At 38.6% G+C, this 22081-nt stretch overlaps 2 protein-coding genes and 1 long non-coding RNA gene across 3 annotated transcripts; 2 read left to right on the top strand and 1 right to left on the bottom strand.

Annotated features, from left to right (window-relative positions):
• Positions 1-313: 313 nt before the first annotated feature.
• On the bottom strand, positions 314-6889 carry LOC121295296 (zinc finger protein ZIC 1-like). The gene is made up of 2 exons (XM_041219764.1): positions 5697-6889; positions 314-2941 (listed from the first exon to the last, which is right to left on the bottom strand). Exons 1-2 carry the CDS (start codon positions 6742-6744, stop codon positions 2328-2330), a joined length of 1662 nt encoding a protein of 553 aa, XP_041075698.1. The 5' UTR covers positions 6745-6889; the 3' UTR covers positions 314-2327.
• LOC121295297 lies at positions 6304-12363 on the top strand. Its single transcript, XR_005946896.1, has 2 exons — positions 6304-6391; positions 12298-12363. It is a non-coding gene; the product is annotated as an uncharacterized LOC121295297 (long non-coding RNA).
• A 4477-nt stretch (positions 12364-16840) lies between these two features.
• On the top strand, positions 16841-21228 carry LOC121295279 (zinc finger protein ZIC 3-like). Its single transcript, XM_041219733.1, has 3 exons — positions 16841-18426; positions 19253-19416; positions 20290-21228. Exons 1-3 carry the CDS (start codon positions 17433-17435, stop codon positions 20470-20472), a joined length of 1341 nt encoding a protein of 446 aa, XP_041075667.1. The 5' UTR covers positions 16841-17432; the 3' UTR covers positions 20473-21228.
• Positions 21229-22081: the final 853 nt, after the last annotated feature.

Genomic DNA, 22081 nt, shown 5'->3' with positions numbered 1-22081 from the left:
GCATGCTAAAAGCGTGGATCCATAAACTGAGTAACACAGGTATATATCACAAGAAGAAAACTGAGGAAAGAATGTACTCTACTAGATCAAAATCGATTTTTTTGTAGATAAAATCTGAGGGCATTGGCACAGACAGCTCCTCTTCCACAGGCAGACAGAGACCTGAACTGAGCATGTGCCGAGTGAGTGATGGCACTCTAACTTGAACTAACTTGCTTAACTGAATGTGGGGGGGGGGGGGGGGGGGGGGGGGGGGTGGGGGCGGGGGGTGCGTGCGTGCGTGTGCGTGTGCGTGCGGGCGCTTGTGCCTCTATATGTTTGTGCCTGTGTGCGTGTGTGTGTGTGTGTGTGTGGTGCCTGCGTGGGAAGTGTGTGTTTTGTTGAAATTTAAAATTTGTATGGCAGGAAAGTCGTTTGATTCTCAATTCAGGTCAAATATATCCCTTATTGACGTAGCCAATATATACAGGTATAATGGGATGGTGACTTGTAGGTATTGGGCCTCAGTCTCAGTATGATCTATAGAATCGTTTCCAACATGATGAAAGCAGTCTAGTGGGTCGGGACGGGTTTGGAACCTATACTAGGCGTTCGCTTTCAGTGAAGCTCAATACCGGCTCCTGGACAATCCATAACGTGGAGCTGCAATGATTTCAAAAGACTCGCACGCTAGTGTCTCACTGAGACCTTGTGTACAGTCATTACCCGAGCCATACAACCCACAGGAACAACCCAGTATTAAAACAGCCATATTTAACATAATTGTATCCATGTTAGGTTCCCCCCGAAAAGTAGCCATTACAGAGAAAACTTCAGCACACGCTGCACAGGCCTGCTCCCTGAATTAATGTATCGTTATCATATTCCAACAGGGTTCTAATAAACGATTAAAATGAAGTGCATTCCATTTCTTTTGAAAGGTGGACCTAGATTGAGTTCGTTCTATTTGCAAACACGCATTTTTCCTATAGTTAGTTCATTGCATTTGATTAAACGCGCATATGTAATTCAAGGCATCTGAATTTAATCCACTAAAATCTAATAAAGCCGAAGTAAACACACTTCTGGTACTGTAACTATACTGGGTTTCAAAATATATTGGGCTTCGTTTTAGCACATATCGGCAGATCAAAGGGAATATGCACACTTTAATGAACGAGAGTATGCATAATTAATTGCATTGTACATACAATAGCATTTTTAATTAAATGTCTTAATGCTCTTCAGAGGCAGTGTCTTGTATTCTCTATCGACTTCAAATAACTTTAAAATCTGCGTCCTCACATACAGAATCACATAATAAGGCACAGGTAATAAACAGGAGCATATACTGCATGCATATAATTCCACCCTCCCTTCCCCCTGCATCATATTCTACTATTCTACACCGTTTTCAAAGTGTTTTCATGTGTGCACCCTGTCATGTAATGCATGGCTAGGCGTATCTGTGACATATTATTGTTTTTTGTTTTTGTTTCCTGCACTCCTTACTTTGTGAATTCAAATTGTTATTGGTAAATACCAAAGATGAAACAAAACCAGTTCAAACAACCATGAAGCGGAGTAGAAAAAATGGGTAGAATCTAGACTGGGAAATTGTGAATTCCAGCAAAGCAGAATGACACCAAGAGTTTTAGCTCTACATTAAACAGCAGGGTTAGAAAACAAATAGACCAGAGACTCCAAAACGATTTGGAGTGTTCTGCACAGAAATAGACAAACTTTCTTTTTTTTTTTCCTTTGTAACTAAACACACAACACAAAACACATTTCTCACAAATAGGTTTATTTTTGAGCACTTAATATATATCAGGTCTGGCCAATAATACATTTTAGAGAGAAGACGATGCTGTTTGTAATAGAGCTCTTTTTTAAAAAAAAGCTCTAGTTCCCTCTTTAAATAATTTTATAAAATGTTTTTCATGGGGAACATGTGCCGCATCCCTCATTGCAGATCTCAAACATCAAACACATATTACAACACATACCATGCCTTTGTCATCTTCGGTCTCATTTTAAAATGAATATACACGTCATCCCAAATTCCGATAATACGAAATGCGAGAGCATATCTTTTTTTTGTTTTGTTTTGTTTTTTTGAGGGGGTCGACGACCACTAACAAATAGGACATCATAATTTTCTTATATTCAAATTCATTTACTATACATTACATATTCAATTTAAAGCAGATTAATAACAAATTACAAACAACGGGTTGTTTTTTTTTTTGTTTTTGTTTGTCTGTTTTTTTTTTTAAACACCAAAAACACACACAATATATTTACAAATAGTGTTAACTCGAATGTGTTTTGTATTCTGCCCAGTTTTATTCTGCAGAAGAGATGCCGCTGTTGAAATGTTTCGAGGCACTGGTCTCCACGGCACTGTGACAGGTATACCAGCCGTGGGTTATACTCTTGTCAAAAGATGACGCGCCTTGAGACTGGAAGTTCCTAGCCTGTGGGTTTTGGACCAGTGTTGTGCAGGGCGTGTTAGTAGACAATGACGGCTCAGTTCTTTGCAAGAACACTGGCTTCGAAGTCGATGAAAAGTCCAAACAGTTACCGAGCTCGTAATGGAAACGAGGCCCCGCAGAAGAGCCGCTTGGAATTTGTGGGGAGGGGGAGTCTCGTCTTGGTGCGCCACAGGCAGTTGCACACCGAGCGTTTGACAAGGATTCGCTTTCTCGGTCCGATGATGAAGGGGATCTGCGTGCTTCGCACTGCTCCTTTTCCACACTTGTTTTATTCGTGTCAACCTTGCAGTGAAGTTTCATGTGCTTGCGAAGAGAACTGGGGTGTGTGTAACACTTTTCACACCCCTTGACTTTACACATATAAGGCTTATCACTGGAGTGGACGTGAGAGTGCTTCTTCCGGTCACTGCTGTTAGCAAACCTCCGACTGCAGCCCTCGGATTCACATTTAAACGGCTTTTCACCTAAAAGGGCGGGAAAAAGTGACCCAGCATTACCTCCAGGATTTGCATTAGGCTAGATCTGTGAAGGCGGAAAATCATTTTTAGCATGTGTGTTATTTAAAGCCTGGTGGTGACAAAATACATAATTATCTTGCAACTGAACGGGAATATTAATGGTATTTATATAACTTCAACATTTTAGCGGTCTCAATGGCCCAAGAGGAAAATATTTACATAGGCCTTCTGTTACATTTCAATATTTGCACACAGTTTTTGTACACCTGGCCTGTGAAAAAGAAGGATCATATAATAATTTAAAAATGATTTAAATCATTGTATAACACACACACACACACACACACACACACACACACACACACTGCAATTGCATGTCTGTACAACTATTCAAATCCCGCTTGCCTATCATACAAATCACTGCTGTACATTATGCTGTAGTGTATTATTCTTTGAACCTACAGTTCATCTTGAAAACTATAAATCTCCACAATGCAGACAAAGTAGTGTTGCCTATTGTGCATATTTATTTGACAATAATATCGCCTTATATACAACATAAAACATTTCCAATATCAACTGTGATTTTACTAACTGTGTATCTATGTGTCAAGAAACTAAATATTGAGGTGGTTGATATGTACACCACCTGTCATTCAAAGTCATTGCAAATTCTTTAACTCTATTTATAGAAATGAAGACAAGGCGTACGGTTATCTTGTGCACAGTCTCTGTCTGAGAATGCTTTGTCCTTATTTACACATTTAATATAAACTGGATAACAAGATACATACATTGATAGGATTCTGCCGTTATAGGCCTTTCTTACAGAAGTTAGTGTTATATTGAAATAAAATAAACAAATAATAATAAATTATTCGTAGTCAAACGAAAAACAAGCTGCTAATGTAAAAGAACTCGCAAGAAATAATTACTGTGGTTTAATGACTCTTAAAAGAACTGGCCGAGTTATCAGAACACACTCTATTTCTAGAGTAATATTATTTGCTATACATAAATTGTTCATTTTGAAATATTGCTTCTGTTTGACAAATGTCGCTCTGTACTATAGCTTCAAAGTAAACCAAAACACATTGTATGCTAGTCTGAAACACTATTCATTTTTACATTGCCTTGGGGGGTTGCCTCCTTCCTGAGATTTTGACAAAATTGAATGATAAAAAAAATGATGACTTCACATTTTGGGGACTGTTCTCGTGTTCTTTTTTTACAGCCTTTAACTATAAGAGGGCTTTAGTAGGGGTGGTTTTACAACGCCTAACAGCATTTTCAAACTGCACACACATACATATTTTTCACCCATATCCAAAGTAGGATTGTATAGAAATAGCACGTTGACGAGTGGATGTTCTAGAACGACAGAACTGTCAGATGTGTGATCTACGTCAGTTGATCTCCTGTGTCTCCTGCAATTTACTAAAGCACGTTACATCAATATTTTATTCGATTTTCAAACATTATATTAATTATGGTCAGTAATTCTACGTTCTGATAAAGAAACACCGTTGCATCGAATTTGAGACGTTACTGAACAAACAAACAAACAAAATCGTTTCTTTTGGGAGGATTCAGAGAAACACGAAGCACTTTGTTTAAATTAAACCTGGGCTAAAAACGTGACAGGGTAAATGACTGTGCACTTTCTTTGTAATGAATCTAATCAAAAAGGGTTAACAGTATTTGCATTTAAAGTACGAAACCCAACAAGAACAAAACATGACACTGCATAGATAAAAAGTTAAGACAAGGTATCGATTCAGCTATTCCTTACATGATATATTATTGCAAGCGCGTACATTTTTTCCGATTGCTTAGACGTTGCAAGAAAAGGGGACACTGTCGCTTTAAATCTTCCCACTGGAGAGATCTGACAAAGCGAAGCGGGCACTGTGCTAAAAAGTTCAAACGAACACAAGTTCATTGAAACCTATTACACATGTTTTATTTTATTTTAAATTCAATTTGTAATCTACGTTCCTTTCTATTATGCCATTTGTGCTTATGGTAATTTATTGATCGTATATAACGAGTTCATTACTTGTCTTTTTTTTTCCATTTTTATATTGCTTTATTCATAGGCCTATATTTAAACGCATGGATCAGACGCCAATAATGAAATTAAGCACACTTAATATACACTGATTAGCTCCGACTGCAACTTAATTCAATTACTTGTCAATTAATTAAAGCAGCAATAAATAGGGATCGCGCTACTTAGTTTCCTTCCATTAGGTTATTGAAAACAGAAACGCGGGCTCATTATTCTCAGGCAGGATTTTAAATGAGACGTGGTCTACAGGACACGTTCCTTTCAGTGCAAGCTAGAAGGCGATGTGTCTGGAAAAGGTGCCTTTGTACTATAGTGTTTTAATTAAACAGCTGCGCAACATAGCCGAACCCTTATGTGCGTAAAGATTTCAAATATTCTCAATGCTGTTTGTGGCATGTCTCATTCATTGAAAAAAAAAAAAAAAAACTGTTAGCGTACTGACAAGTTGACCAACTAAACAGCCAAGCTGCTTAACATATAGAACTGACATATTTGTTGTTAATAAATCATAGCATGGTGTGCATAGCCTACCAATGCAAACGTATAATTACAAAACCACAAGAATAACAACAATCATGCTAATAATAATAATAATAATAATAATAATAATAATAATAATAATAATAACAATAATAATAATAATAATACATTATTTCGAATGTGATAGCACAAATCGTAAACGTCACTAACCTGTATGAGTTCTCTTATGGATCTTGAGATTTTCTGACCTGGCAAAAACTTTTTCACAGCCGTGAAAGGGACACGGGAAGGGCTTTTCCCCTGTGTGTACTCTGACGTGGTTCACCAGTTTGTATTTCGCTTTGAAGGGCTTCCTCTCCCTGGCACAGCTCTCCCAGTAGCAGACGTGGTCGGACTGCTCGGGTCCCCCGACGTGTTCCATCGCGACGTGGGTGACCAGCTCGTACATGGTGCCGAATGTCCTCGAGCAGGGTCGCTTCCCGCCAGACGTCTCCTTGCTGTCAGTCCACTTGCAAGTCAGCTCCTGTTTGATGTTCTGCATAGAGCACCTGAAGAACTCTGCGGCAGCTCCCCTCTGTATAGTCATATTCATCGGTTTGTAACTGCTGAGAAACTGAGTGACAAATTGCCTGCTGCCCCTGGAGCTGCCAACTGACTGGTTGTAAGAGTTGGACCTGGGAATTAACTCCCCTGGAAAACCCAGCATCACCTGGCCATTGAGGTCCCGAGAATCGCCAGTTGAGCTGTGGGCCTGCTCCTGGAAGGCGGTGAAGAAAGCGGAGTTTCTGCCTTCTCTAAAGTTGGAACGGTCACGGTACCTTCCCATAATACCATGTTGGGAAGCTCTGGTCGCCAGTTGATCAGTAACTGGTGGCATGTTTGATCCAGACAGATCTCCTCCACTGGTAAGATTCCTAGCGCTATGGTGTACTAAGCGTTGGCTGCTGGTGTATCCAAAATCTATAGTTTGGGGGACAGAGTAACCAACATAAGTAGTGGACCTCGCCTCGGGATAGTCTCGTAAACTGTGCGAGGGGCCGAGTTTTAAGGAACTGCCAGTGGGGTGTCCCATGTGTTCCCCGGCCAAAGGTGGCAGCACCACGCTGGGTTCAGTATTGCTCTCCCCAGGGTAGACGTAAGAAAGAGGGCAGCCACTAAATCTGGAAAGGCTTGTCATATTTTGCTGGGAGTATGGCTGTGGACCTGCAAAATCAAGCAATGTTACACTTGGGCTCTGCCTATAAATCGTGTTTTCCATTATTCCGGCAGCTGCACGTGGAATTCCTAGCACCGGGTTTAGCAGCAGCGGCAGCAGACGCAGCGCTCAAGTTAATTCGAGCTGGTGTGAGTCCCATACTTTGCCCTCTTGATTTGTAGCAATATTCGTACTAGTAAAATGCCTCGAAGCAGGCCCGGTGTAATATAAAAGCACAGCAGGAAGAGCTGCTTTAAAAAAAGGTGCTTAGGGATTGGTTGGAATTTGCTATGATTGACGGCAGCTTGGTTTGTTTTAAAAGCGACACGCATGCATTCCCTGCAGGACTCCTTTATTAAAATATTGCACAAAAAATGCTTTGAAATGCTCCGCGCGCCGCTAAACATTGGTGACTCGCTGGCTTTGAGGCTTGGCATCCTTTGCAAAGTGGTAGATTTGACATTATAAACGTTAACTGTAGTTGCTTTTCAAAGTCTGCTAACTTTCGTTGTTAACAGTTAACTTTTGTTGCTTTAAAAAAAAAAAAAGTCTGCGGCGCTCAATGTAATTTTCGAGCGTCTATTTGTTTAATGCGAGTAACTCAAAGCAATCTGACTCTGTCTCTATTTAACCCAGCCTCTAAGAGGGCACAGTGTAAGCTCAGTGATGTGAATTGTACACAAAGGCAAAAGAGCCGTACAATGTGTTGTAAAGATGAACATTATGTGACAGTTTTCTTGCGAGAGGAATAAAATACCTAGCTTATAATGCCTTTATATGCATGTACAACATGTAACACTAGCAGTGTGTAACTTTATTTATTTTTTACATACTGGGATTCTCCCCGGTTGCAGCAAATGTCTCGATTTAAACATGTTCACACAAGGATCAAACGGGACAGTATTTAACCCATTCGTCGCCATTCCAAAAAGTATTACGTTTATCCAAAGCCTACTGTAATAGTATTTCTCGTGTTGGTTTTCCTAATATTTGTATATCAAGGACAGCTGGGGTATATTGACCGTGCTTTAATAATATAGCAGAGAATACCGCTAAGACAACAGCAATCCAAACTAAATAAAGCTATTTAACGCGCTTCAGCAGCACTGCGTTTAAACCTCGGCCAGTCAAGGGCTTGGCAGAACTAATATACACTTTAAATATACATATAACAAAGATATAGTCCTGCCAGGAAATTATCTTTATGTGTTTTGTGGGTTTCGTTTTAAATTATATTGGGCAATAAATTGACTTTTGTACAGAGAGTTTATACATTCCTGCTAGTTAAATTAACGGACTTATTTAAAAAAAAAAAAAAAGAATGTCCAGTTAAAACAATAGTGGTTAATCAACGCACACAAATATAAAAATGGCACCGCTTTGGTCTCTGACAGATGTGAGTGATGTTTCCGTCTGGCTTTAAAAAGACCCTTAGAAAAAGAGAGCTCCTGTGAGCGCTCTAACCATTGGTACCATATTTCCGGGTTCCAAATGCTCATGGAACATTCATTATTGAGTCCTAATTATTCTAGTCAGCACACAGGAATGGTTATTTACAGAACCAAAGGATTCAGAGAAAGCCCAGAGGTTCTAGAACGCCCGCAGAAAGACTGCACTGGAAAATTTGGTTAAGTTTATGTACGCCTTTTTTTTTTTTTTTTTTTTAAACAAACAAGATGCGTTTACAATCTGCATGAGCAATGTTAAATCTCTCTCTCTCTCTCTCTCTCTCTCTCTCTCTCTCTCTCTCTCTCTCTCTCTCTCTCTCTATATATATATATATATATATATATATATATATATATATATATCTTGATTTCTGTATATGATTTATGTTTATGATTTACTGTATGTTTATAATGTGTTCTATAAGATTGAAGTTTCATTTTCAATTTGGATTTGGTTTTCCAAACAACATTCATTTTCTCTCACACACCAGTCAACGCATTTTTAAAAACTTCGCGGGGAAATAGGTCTCCTGGCTGTATATGGGAAGTTCGCTTCATTAATTGTTTTTGTATCTGCTCAGCTTTGTGCCTATTCAAAATTCATCTCTGTTATTTATGTGTTGGCTTTAAAGTGTCTCTAAATGCTGCCACTTGTAAAACGAAACTACTGAACTATACACGTTATGAGAAGAAACGCGAGGCATTTCCTGTGGGCCGTTCACAAACAAACGTCATCTGGCGTCACGTCCAATGTGGGTTCTACGCATTCCTATACACTGGACGCTTTTTTTGTTTGTTTTACCTGCGAACCTGCGCTTGTCTCATTCAACAAAGTACCTATGCACGACACTGAAGATATAACCATTATTTAATTATAGTCTGAGATCCGATAAATGCTTTTCTTTATTTCTAATTTCATAACCAGGATTCCATCTCAGATAAAGTGATTTGTGTACGTGTGACGTCATGGTGTCTTTACGTCATCAATGTCTGCCCATTTCCTTTTTACTTTTACTCGGGTATACACACACACAGTAGACAACGGCAATTATATATTACACAAAAAAACCAAACAGCTTCATCTTTATAGCAATAATTCAATTCCAAACACCCAAAACCGATAGAAACACAATAGATCGAAGCTTAAAGTAAAGTTGCTGTTTTGTTTCGTAATTTCATTGAATCCAGCCCCACCGTGTGAATGCTTGAATAGGGTACGTCCACTTCAGTTGACCAGCAGAATGAACAGCGTGGCTGGAACGTATTTTTGGTTTTATTAACAACGCCATAGAGAGGTTGCATTCCACTCTCCCAGTCAGCAATTCCATTTGCTGAGCAGAAGGGCAGCTGCCTCGTGAGTGGTAATCACATAACTTCCGTATACCCGTTTGAAACCCACTGCAAGTTCTTTTTATAATCTACCAATGTTCACTAGGGGAATATAAGAGATGTGTTTTTAAGTGGGGAAGATAGTCTTTGCATGTGTGCATGGCTATTATAATAAGCGGTGCAGATACTTCAACTGATTAACAACCTGTGTAAAGCAATCAAACACAAACAGTGACAACATTTCATCGTCATCCACCACCATTACTTTTTCATTCGACGATAGGATTTCGCAAATACTGCGTTACAGCAAATGCAAAGCATGTGTGTATCACATGTTTTTTTTGTTTGTTTGTTTTTGGCAGCTAGAATTTGGGCTGCATTTATGTGTTTTCAATAACACACTTCACTAGAAAACATGCACAATAAAATCTATACATATTCCATCAGATCCCTTTCGCTTATTATTTTGTAGTAAAATGTCTACAACGTATTAACTGCTATCTCTGCGTCAACATAACCACAGCTATTGCTCTGCTGTTGTCTATAGCCTATTTTACTATGCAGGACAGTAAATCTATCTATCTATCTATCTATCTATCTATCTATCTATCTATCTATATATATATATATATATATATATATATAGATAGATAGATAGATAGATAGATAGATAGATAGATAGATAGATATAGATAGATAGATAGATAGATAGATAGATAGATAGATAGATAGATAGATAGATAGATAGATATAGCCGCCATAAGGTTATGTTGTGAATTCAGCTAAATAAATAAATACACGGGTTCTTTAGATATTTGTTTAGATAGAAATTAGCTGTAAAATACAATACAGTAAAACATGACTGATCCGCCAACCAAACACATATCAGTGCAGACGATTTAGACTTAGCCACAACTGCTGATCCTGAACATTATTGTCTGGCTGTTTAATTAGAGACTCAGGGATTAGTTACAATCTCTATTGCCACGAATCTGTAAAACTGGGTTAATTACAGAACACGTTAATGATATAGCTTAATATTTCCGTGGTAATTACCCCATTAATCGAATTATATAGGGGTATTTCCCATATAATGCAATATATATATTATAATCCTATATATATATATATTATAATTATATATTATATATCTCGGCGCTGCCCAACGTTTCGATATGTTGTACATATCTTTCTCAATATATATATATTCGTTTTTGTTATCAATGTATTTGGTATATGTGTATATTTTGTATGTAGTTGGTATATTTTGGTGTCGTTATTGTTTTGTTTGTTTGTGTGGAGTTTGGTGGGAGTAAATAACGCCCTTAACTTGATGCATCTACATAAACACATTCTAATATAATGATACGCTACAGTTTTAAAACCAACAGTGCCGACACAGGCAAAGTTGAATTGATTTAGCTGACAGTCAGTAGTCAAAGACGGGGTGCTGGAGAGTAATTAACCCCGTCAGTCTGCAATATTTCTGCTCGTTCCTTCTCTGCAGAGGTAGACGGACCGGAGACTGAGGCAAGATGCCTGCGAGTAGTTTGTGGCTTCGGTTGCCACTCGGGGCGCAGTCAGGCAGAATGGGTCAATATAATGTGTGCCCCGACAAAAGGAGGAAAGACAATGAAACAGCCCACAGGTCACATTTAGTCACTGATTGAGATATACGCAACTTTTTTCGGTCTCAAGAGTTAATCTGCGTTTCAGAAAATAAACGGGTTTCCCCGGACACATTCTGATTCCTGGACACTATACAGGAAACACAAATAAATAAAAGTCTCTGAATGGGAAGAATCGGGAGTTGTGATAATGCAGAAAGCAACCAAACACGTCGGGAAAGCTTACACACAATCAGAAGTGTGAAAAAGCAGCGCGCCTTGTTTTGACAAGGATTGAATCAAAGGTCTGGAGATAATTGATATGTGTGGTATATAGTTTAGAAAGCTCTTAGGCTGGCAATTATTTTTTTTTTTTAATCTGTGAAATTAATGGCCAAAACTAAAGTGTGAACTTTGCATTGTGAATTTTCAAATCGGTCCCAAAGTGAATACGGTCCTGTCATTAAATACTGTTCAAATTCATTTGGAGATACACTGGCTATATGCTATTCTATCACAGAGATGGGAGGGTTTGTTACAGGAAACAATAATTCATTAAACTGCACGGTATGTGCCATGATTATATTAAAATGTAATTATTATATAATGAAGAACTGTTCAGTGCTCAATGACATTTATAACCAATACAGTTTTTATATTTCACTGGGACACAGTAGTTATGAAACTCGATCGGCACCTGATTTAACACTTCAATACTAGTATCCAATACAAGTTTAAATGTACTCAACTGTTTAAATTAATCATCATTTAAAAAACTACCAAAAAAAAAGTTTATTTTTGAAAATCTGTCTTTGTTTTATTATTAAAAAAAAAAACGTGGTACAGTCCCATTGGATCAATTACAAAGAACAAGATATACACAGTTGTTATTCAATATACAATTTTGCATCTCTAAAGCCAAACTCAATGCGCTCTTTGGCGAATGCATTCCTTAAACACAAACACAAGCCATGTGACAGATAGTGACTCTCGTTAATTCATGCTGTAATACTGAAAATCAGCCGGGCTTTTAAAACAGGAGAGGGAATTAACGCAGTGATGTGTGTGATGCAGTGAATTCTTGTATAGGCTTTAAAAGCCAAAATCGGTGCTCGGATAATGGACAGTGATTTATATATATTTAATTGTGTTATATTATTTGGTATGCGGGTGGGGAGGCTGGGGGTTTCTCTAAACTCATTCCACTAACTGTTCTATTTTCTTTTCTGTAGGCATTGTGGTCTTTTGAAGAATGCTGGCCTGGGAGTCAAATTTCAGAAAATATATGTCTGTTTCTTTAAAAAAAAAAATGTGGATCCCATTGTGAGGGGGACTTAATAAAATACATTTGTATAAAACCCTGCTGAAACGGGCACTGAGCGAGCAAAGGTAATATTCTAACCATTAACATGCGACATTAATAACGTGAACAAATGCACAATAAAATGATTTGTCATTACTAAACACAGACATGCTTTATTTTCGCTGTCGTCAGGAGACCGTTGTGATGACGTCTTTGGTGATTCCACCAGCTCTCTCCTCTACTGCAAAAGAAAGCTTGCGTCTTGCCAACACGGCCCGGACACAAAGAAGAGCGCGGCATGTTGAGCACACCTTATTAATTAAGCGACTGATTGCAATCGGTAAACGCAATTAAAATGACATTGTTTTATTTTATTTTACAATGGGAAGATCTATATTGTGAAAGACAATTTCCAATCACAATTTTGATATTTAACTTTTTTTTTTTTTTAATGTGGAATTAAAATAAGTATAAATACATCAACAAAAATGAAACAGGATCATTCCGCCGAAATCACTTATTCGTTTGACTTAAAGCTCTGTTTTTAAACAGGTCTGCTGTTTGACATTCATTTTAAAAACCAACATGCGGGCAAAGTGCTTTCTGCAAGAATGGAGGGATAATTTATCTGCTTTTGACATTTCATTCCAGTACACCTGACCTTCAGTATCCACAGATACACATTTACATAGGTTTGAAGAAAATGTGTGTGTGTGTGTGTGTGTGTGTGTGTGTGTGTGTGTGTGTGTGTGTGTGTGTGTGTGTGCTGTCATGGCCAACCATTTTGTTATTAATCTCGAATCAATTTATCAGTGCATGAACGTTTAAGCCAACACTTATTTCCAACAAATATTTGAAGTTTCAAATGCACGTGTTGCACAAAAACTGTTTGTGAGAATAGGGCTACGCACAAGAACGTATTCTCTGTTTCTACTGTCCCATAATGGTTAGGCTGACGCAAGAGGAACCCGGCATCCCGCTCTCCACCTGCTTGTGTCAAGATACACTGCGAAATAATCTCGCCATTCCGATTCTGTGCGTTTGTACAAGTTTTTATGTGTATGTGTGTGCGCCTACAATACCCAACATTTCAATAGTGCAATATTGAACAACAATACTGCTAACTGCTATCAGTGCTTATAGTGAACTACACTCTCTTACAGACACTAACTTTAAAATACCCAGAAATATTTATATATAGAAATGTGTGTGTGTGTGTGTGTGTGTGTGTGTGTGTGTGTGTGTGTGTGTATATATATATATATATATATATATATATATATATATATATATATATATATATAAGTAAAAGCAAATCTTTTTCGTCGTTAACAATTGTTAAGTATCCTCCTTGTAGTGTTTTAATGTTTTTAAATTTAATTAAAATATACAAAACATATTTTTTAACTTATAGTTTATTAAGTTACCGGTATGCTTAAAAAAAATAAGTAAAATAAAATAATTATTATTTTGTATATTTATTTATTATTAGGTAAGACTGGGGATTATTTTCCTTACAACTGCACTGTATTTATAAAAAGGTGGGAGATAAACGTACAAGAAGCATTTAAAAAGAAAGCTGACCATTAAGATAAACATTGAGATGAGTCACAAAATGGCACACACGATAAGGACAGCACATACCCTGCAGACAAGCTCCACTGCTAACACGCTATCCACACACAGAGCAACATGTTTGCGTGAAAGTCAATGTGTTGTGTTTGTGTAAAATGGCTGGCAGGTTCCCTGTACATTAGTAATTCGAGTTTATAATTAACAAAATAAAACCCACAGTTTTAAGACGAGTATTTCATTAAAACATTCTGGTGGCCAACAAAATATTAAAAGCAATACTCGTGGGGGGGGGGGATGTTCTGTTGATTTGAGAAACGACATTTTATTTTTTTTAGCTTGCATGTGGTTACATATATAATATCACATACTTCCAAGGATAAAAGTTGACATGCAAGAATATAATTATTTAAATAATGCAAACATAATGTCTGTTTTGCACACACACGCGCGCACATACTCACACACACACACACACACACACACACACACACACACACACACACACACACACACACACACACACACACACACGCACACACGAGACAAATGAATCATACGAAGCTATGTGCTGCACATCCACAGTTGAAAGAAAATGTCCCATATTGAAAACCAGCCTGTTGAAAGGTTTATCGGAAAGTTCATGAGTTTGAAAAAAGTGACGCATTCAACTTACCCCTTCTGAATACGGGGGAGGGGGGGGGGGGTGAAACGAGGTTGAAAACCCTCCAACTATTCCTATACATTCTAGACATCTGGATGAATTCATTCTTCTGAAATTCAAGAACATTTGCAGCACAGACTGCTTTTATGATATGCCATAATCTCTCCTGCGCTGTCAACAGTTGCTTTCGATTATTTTTAAAGACAGTAACATTCAACTACACACGAGGCCTTTTCCAAGCCAAAGGTCACTCGCCTTCCATTGCCCTATGGTGGTAATTTCAGAGACCCTATACAGCGGAATAGTCTCTAGATGGTCTAATTGAATTAAGCGTTTTTGTTTTAGAGACAACAGTGCACGTGCTTCTCGTTGTGAATGATCCTATAGCAACACCCCTGCCGAGTATATTGAGACATATATAATAATTCTACTACCGAGTCCTTTCACTGCAACGAGCCAATAAAATATTGAAACGGAAAAGTTCAGCAAACTTTACTGCCTGTCACATGTGAAAGTGCGCAGAGGTCGCCATGAATCTTAGCTTTAATACTTACTAGCATATTTACCGTTATATCTTTGGGTGTGTATGAGAACGCGGCTGTGTGTGTGTGTGTGTGTGTGTGTGTGGTGTGTGTGTGTGTGTGTGTGTGTGTGTTTGTGTGTGTGTGTGTGTGTTCACAGAAGCAAACGGTGAATTGTGCCGTGCAACTGACCAACAGCTTAGAAGTTGATGACATGTTGCATCAATATATTTACCATACACGACTATCTGCCACACAGCCCAATAAATCAGAGAAGCAAATGGAAGTGGTCGGTATTTCGTTTCCTTGGGAGCGAGCATTGGGGGCAATAAAGAAGTCATCTGCAAATTTTAAGCGCAGTATTTTATCGCCCACATTATACAAACCCGCCACCCCCACCCATGGCAGTAAGCTTACCTCCAAAAGCGAACTCTTCCATGTGTTATCTGCATGCACTTCAAAAAGCGGACTGATAAAGTTACCTTCACTTTTACACTGTTCTTGAAGAATGGGGTGATGTGAGAATGAAAGTCGTATAGATTGAAAGTGAACGTGAAAAAGGAGGTCTAGGATTTTTTCAAACTCTAAAATAAAGACTGAGAAGTCTTTGCAGAGGCTGATTGGAGAAGGGATGTGAAAGCAGAGCGGTTATAAAGCGCCGCTTGAGGGACTCTCACTGCGCGTCTCTGAACTTGATCAGATTTTATGTTTCCCGCAGTGAGTCGGCGGCAGCCTGTGAAACTGCCTCAATGGCTGTTTTTTTTTTTTGGGGGGGGGTAGTCAGAATCTCAGGATATTCCAATTACTGCCATCGCTGTTTCTGTCCTTTATTTGATCGTGATGCACAGAAGAGTTCCCGCATAGTTCTTTTGAAGAAATTACCCCCTACCACAACCCAAAAACAAGAATTCAGAGTCTGATATGTTTAAATGGTCACTGAAAATGAATCGAAAGAAACGCCGTTCTCATCTCAACGACTGGGATAAAAATACAAAAAGTATAACGTCTTATATTATTACCAACAACTCTAATAGTACACCGATTCTAATCTAATACTTATCCGTTAAGGGGATCTAAGATACTCTTGTAAAATAATATTTTATTTGAAGTTATATTTTATATAAATAGACTAGATGTAGTTATTTAACAAAACAGCCTGCATTCCAAATAAATACGCAATAAGATCGGTGTTCCTATCTTGATCGCCGTTTACATTGTGAACACGAAACGGGAGGATCTGCGCGTCAGCAGACAGACTGATCAGAAAAACAAGAAGGCGATGATCTGTTAAAAAGAGCTGAAACAAGACGACTGACCCTTTCAGGGTCTGAAAGTTTCGCATTTCATTATCCTCGACGTGCCACTATTTCAAAGGACTGGGAAGTTTTACGGTCCGCACCCAGGGGATCAATTGAACTAAACAGATGGGCAAAGCTAATTAAAAAATAAATACTAGTAGTAGTAATAATAATAAATAATAATAATAATAATAATAATAATAATAATAATAATAATAATACAATGTAAGTCATAAGTAGGCCTATAACAGATAAAAGCCATGCTTTATTAATGTATTAACTGTGTTATTTGTATTTGAAAACATAAGCATAAAATAATTCGACAAGAGAGAGACAAATGTTACTTCTCCAAACGCGTCTCTGCGGTGCATGTTACATGCATAAACACGCTGTTGCTTTATTGACAAAAAAAGCATGTAAAGCGGTTTGCTCAATAATGTAGGCAATGCAAAAAAAATACCAAGTACGAAAAATTATAAAGTAGCTGCTGTGGTTAAAAGCTCTGGAAATAAACCAGGTTTCATTATTCAACCGAGACGATATCAAGCCCCTTACCTGCAAATAATGCTTGGACTGACCAATCAGATTGAAGAGCCCAGCCAAACTGCCATTTTCAATGCCAAACTGTGCCAATCAAAAGACTGCTAACCAATTGGCGCCCGGACTTGTGATCACGTGCCACGGAGGCAGCGCGCTCCTTATTGGGTCTCGTAGGGCTGCCTCCTGAGTTCATTTATGTGAAGGAGTGAGTGATTGATTTTATCAGAGCAAGGACATCACTCAGTGTGAGAGGGGGGGAAAGTTTGATCCTCTTTCTTAAGGATCACGGTTGCGGGACTTTTTTTCTCCACCGGTACTGAGAAAGGTGATTTTTGCATTTGCAAGTTGTTGGGGTTTTTTTCACCCTATTGTGATCACAAAAAAGAGAGTTACAATCGCAGAGTGCTTTTTGCAGAACTCAATCCGGGTTTTAGAATTTTTTTTTTGGTTTCTTCTCGTCGAGTTCCCGATGACGATGTTGCTTGACAGCGGTCCGCAGTTCTCTGCGCTTGGAGTTGGGGGTTTTGGCACACCGCGGCATCATGAGATGGGCAGCAGGGATGTTGGTCTGGCACTCAATCCCTTTGGCGATTCTTCCCATGCAGCGGCTTTCAAACTCAGCCCCGTGGCTCACGAAATCTCCTCCAGCCAGAACTCTGCGTTTACCCCGCAGGCATCTGGGTATGCGACTGCCCTTGGTCACCACCACTCTGGGCAGATGGGTTCGTACAGCGGCGGGGCGTTCAACTCCAGAGACTTCTTGTTTAGAAACCGTGGTGCTGGAATCGGGGAATCTGCAGCTACGAGCGCCCAGCATGGGATCTTTGCCCCTTCAGCGGGGAGTCTGCACGGACCTGGAATCGCCGAAAACCCGGGGCACCTTTTATTTCCAGGGCTTCACGACCAGCCCGCCAGTCACACTTCGCCGAATGGACACGCAGTGACCAGTCAAATGCATCTGGGTTTGCGCGGGGACATATTTGGAAGACCAGACCCTTACAGACCCGTTGTGAGCCCGCGGACAGACCCCTATGGCACAGCCCAGATGCACAACTATAACCACCCGATTAATATGAACATGGCGATGAACGTGCCGCCGCACCACGGACCGGGGGCATTCTTTAGGTACATGAGGCCGCATGTTAAGCAAGAGATGTCCTGCAAATGGATCGACGAGACCCAGATGAACCGACCCAAAAAGAGCTGCGGCAGAACGTTCAGCAGCATGCACGAGCTGGTGACACACATCTCCATGGAGCACGTCGGCGGACCCGAACAAAGTAACCACATCTGCTTTTGGGAGGATTGTCCGAGAGAAGGGAAATCTTTTAAAGCCAAATACAAACTGGTGAATCACGTCAGAGTCCACACGGGAGAGAAACCCTTTCCCTGCCCCTTCCCCGGCTGTGGAAAAATATTTGCCAGGTCCGAAAACCTGAAAATTCATAAAAGAACTCATACAGGTAAATATAAAGTTTTATGATTCCTTTCGTATTAAAAATTATTTGAATGGAGTAGGCACCGCACGATATAGTGCATGAACACGGAAACTAAAACATGTGAATAAGAGTATACAGTGAGGGTAATGTTTCGTATTTCTGGCAATCTGGTGTTTCTTTGCTAGACTGAAATGGCAGTCCTGGCTTTTTGCGTTTTTTAAGTACGGTACTGCTAAATGCACTTTCTCTGCTTCTCGAAGTGTATTTGTGTATTAGCAAAATCGCGTGAGACGGGCTGAGCACCGCTTTGGACAGTGCGTGTGAATTGAAGATTTGGTTCTTTTCTCTAAGTTAGGGAGACAGTATAAATGCTAATGAAACCTAACGTTCGGTACTTCCGTTCCTTTTTCAAGCTGATTTACACCCCTCCTAATTAAATCAGTCAAACTTTTTGTTGAAGTATTTTCTCTTTATTTGTTTGTTTTTTTTAGAGCTAAATGAATATCCTTTAAGAGCTTGTGCTAGTATTTATTGGTCATTCCCCTTCCTATATTGGCCTATATATTATGTTATCTTAGAGAAATTCGGCAGAATCACAAGCAATTAAACGAGGGTTAAAAAAAAAAAAAAAAACATTAACAATAAAACTCGTGGGTGCTTTGAAATTCAAGCATGAACCAGAATAAAAAAAAACACTTGTATTTTTTTATTTGTTGAAAAATATATTTCATAATGCGCTGTGTTAAAAAAAAAAAGCAGACGCGCATGCAGAGATATTGAGTTGTTTGGAGTCAGTTTTGGTTGGTTTTGCTCTTGTAATTATGTGTATTTTTGTTTCTCTCTCTTGCAGGTGAAAAACCATTTAAATGCGAATTCGAGGGCTGTGATAGACGCTTCGCAAACAGCAGTGACAGAAAGAAACACATGCATGTGCACACTTCGGACAAACCTTACATCTGCAAAGTGTGCGACAAGTCTTACACGCACCCAAGCTCGCTCAGGAAACACATGAAGGTAATGAACTGTTTATTTACTGTGTGGAAACAGATCAACTCTCTTTACCTGGCAAGAAAAAGCAGAGCCAATTATACACAGATATTGTAATACAGTAGATCGTTATGCCATTATTTATTTATTTATTTATTTATTTATTTATTTATTTATTTGTATGATTATTTCTTAGTTGTACTGTAATGAAACAACGTTTTCCTATAATCTATATATAGCCTAACTGTATTGTTTTGTTTATTAGTTGTTGTTTTTTTTAATAGCGTTAAAAAGTCGTAAATATATTGGATGAGCTTCCAAACCAAATATTTCAACAACTCTTGCTATTTCCATGTCTTTAGAATCTAATTGTTTTTCAGTATCTACAGGTCTATGTACGTGCTTTTCTGATTTCTTTAATAGCGTCTTCCCTGTATATCAATCACTTTCTATACAACGTACTAAACTAAAGAGCAAACAGTCCCCCCAACCCCCCCCCCTATGGGGCGGCGGGGGGGGTGGGGTCTTTTTGGTTGTACGTTCGGGTCGTATCTCTATTAATAAAGATAAATGGTTACTAGGTAAGTGAAATCAGAGTGGTGGGTCATATACAAAATTCTTTATCCCTAGGGGACACACACACACACACACACACACACACACACATAACACACATCACACACACACACACACATATATATATATATATATATATATATATTATATATATATATATATATATATATATATATATATATATATATATATATATTATATGTATTTATTAAAGACTATGCAGGCTGAGTTGCTGGTCTAACCACACGAATATACGAATATCTTCAGTGTATTATTATTTGACTATAATTTAACTGTTTTGTTTTGTTTTATGTTTCACTTTAGGTTCACGAGTCTCAAGCCTCAGAATCGTCTCCAGCGGCAAGTTCGGGGTACGAGTCATGTACACCACCAGCTCTTCTGTCTGCCAGCACGGAAGACCCCACAAAAACACCACCGTCCGCAGTACAAAACGCAACAGTGCACAACGACGGACTTCCACCCAACTTTAATGAATGGTACGTTTGAAACAGAGCACACAGGACTCTGATGTGTACCAACAGGAAGAAACCTCAAAAACTACAAGCGCGCCAGGGGGCACGAAGGGGAATGGATAAAGGAGCCGCAGATTTCAAGAGTTGAAAATTGAGTTTCGGTGCGCAGGACAGGAGTTCTGGACAGGCCTTTTTACATTTCTCAGGATTAGAAATCGACTTGCATTCGGAGTAAAGATGGGTTTCCTTTTTTAGGTTTGAAAGTTTATCTTCTTTTCATTTTATTTTTTTTTTTTTTTTTTTTTTGTTCGAAAAGGAATTGTAAAAGGATGAATCGTTCACGGTATGTTCAATGAGGGCGGTTCTCACGTCGCCTTGTTGTTAAAACGTCACACAGTCTTAAAAACAAAACGTGCCAAAGTTTTTTTTTTTTTTTTTTTTTTTTTTTTTTGTTGTCTTGAACAAAAAAATTAATAATAAATAAATATATGCTGGTGAATGTATTCCTTGTTCGATGGGGTCGCATCTGTTGTTTCGTGTACCTTTTCAGGATGGAAATGTGGTATTATTAGAATAAGACTGTGACCGTTATACCGTTGCCTTTTGTAATAGCTTTGTAAATACTTATCCATGATGCCATATTTATCAATTTGTAATTTAAATTATCGCCATTAAGCTCCGAGACTGAAAATGATATTTATGGAAAATGTTTTCTAACAAAACGATGTACAGTTTTTGGTTATAACCAGCTTAACATTAAAAATTCTCAATTTTAAACATCGCACATTGCAATTGTGTCTTTTAAATAAGTGTGTTTTATTGAGGCATATGCTACTGCCAATCAGCACAAGCAAATAAGAATAATGATAAAAATAACAATAAAAAAAACTGTTGTGTTTTCCAATACAAATTCTAGTAATATGCTGGGATATGTTAAAACAACGTGTATCGCCTATACTGTGTTATACTTTCTTCATATTTCAACTGTACACAGAAGCCTGAATATGCTAATATTAATATGACGCACAGAACGTGGGTATCACATGATTATACTAAAGGTCCAGGTGTCACATTTTTGATGTGCTCATTTGTAGCAGTGTCTTCCCGGTGGGTGAATGTGACATCTCAATTGAATTGTCTCCAAGCGGGGCGATCATAAACGTGGATGAATAATATTGCACTTAGCACTCATGGAGGAGACTTGCTGGGGACGATCATAATTGCATCTGTGCAAATTAACACGTTTCACTCAATGACGTTCTCAAAAAGTCTGCAAGCATTCACTTGGAAGGTGTGCAATCAAATATCCTGTAAATCATTCCGAGGCAGTGAGACAGTGACCTATTCGGGGTACTTAAGGTCAGCACACAAACGCTGCGAAGGTATTGCGCATTAATAATGTATATACCGACGAAGCGAATAGTATCTGTCTGAGTGGTATTTGTGTTGCGTGTGCGTCTGTATGTAAACAGGAATGAAAGGGGTGATTGTATAAGATAACTATAGTCTGTACTGTGTGTGTGTGGGGGGGGGGGGGGGGGGTATGCGCCTGTAGACAATAGCTTCAAAATAACCACATTATATTTTGTTAGTCATTTTTTCAATGATAATATTTGATTATTAGCCGAATGTTATGTTTGCAC

Source organism: Polyodon spathula, chromosome 20 (assembly GCF_017654505.1).
Source record: "Polyodon spathula isolate WHYD16114869_AA chromosome 20, ASM1765450v1, whole genome shotgun sequence".
NCBI lineage: Eukaryota > Metazoa > Chordata > Actinopteri > Acipenseriformes > Polyodontidae > Polyodon > Polyodon spathula.
This window is presented reverse-complemented; position numbering and strand designations above follow the sequence as displayed.

What these genes read in the sequence shown, in the direction of transcription:
- LOC121295296 (XM_041219764.1), bottom strand. Translation starts at nt 6,744, where the DNA reads ATGGAAAACACGATTTATAGGCAGAGCCCAAGTGTAACATTGCTTGAT. An exon ending in CCATAAGAGAACTCATACAG is followed by an intron (nt 2,942 to 5,696) that starts GTTAGTGACGTT and finishes CCGCCCTTTTAG; the next exon opens with GTGAAAAGCCGTTTAAATGT.
- LOC121295279 (XM_041219733.1), top strand. Translation starts at nt 17,433, where the DNA reads ATGACGATGTTGCTTGACAGCGGTCCGCAGTTCTCTGCGCTTGGAGTT. An exon ending in TCATAAAAGAACTCATACAG is followed by an intron (nt 18,427 to 19,252) that starts GTAAATATAAAG and finishes TCTCTCTTGCAG; the next exon opens with GTGAAAAACCATTTAAATGC. An exon ending in CGCTCAGGAAACACATGAAG is followed by an intron (nt 19,417 to 20,289) that starts GTAATGAACTGT and finishes GTTTCACTTTAG; the next exon opens with GTTCACGAGTCTCAAGCCTC.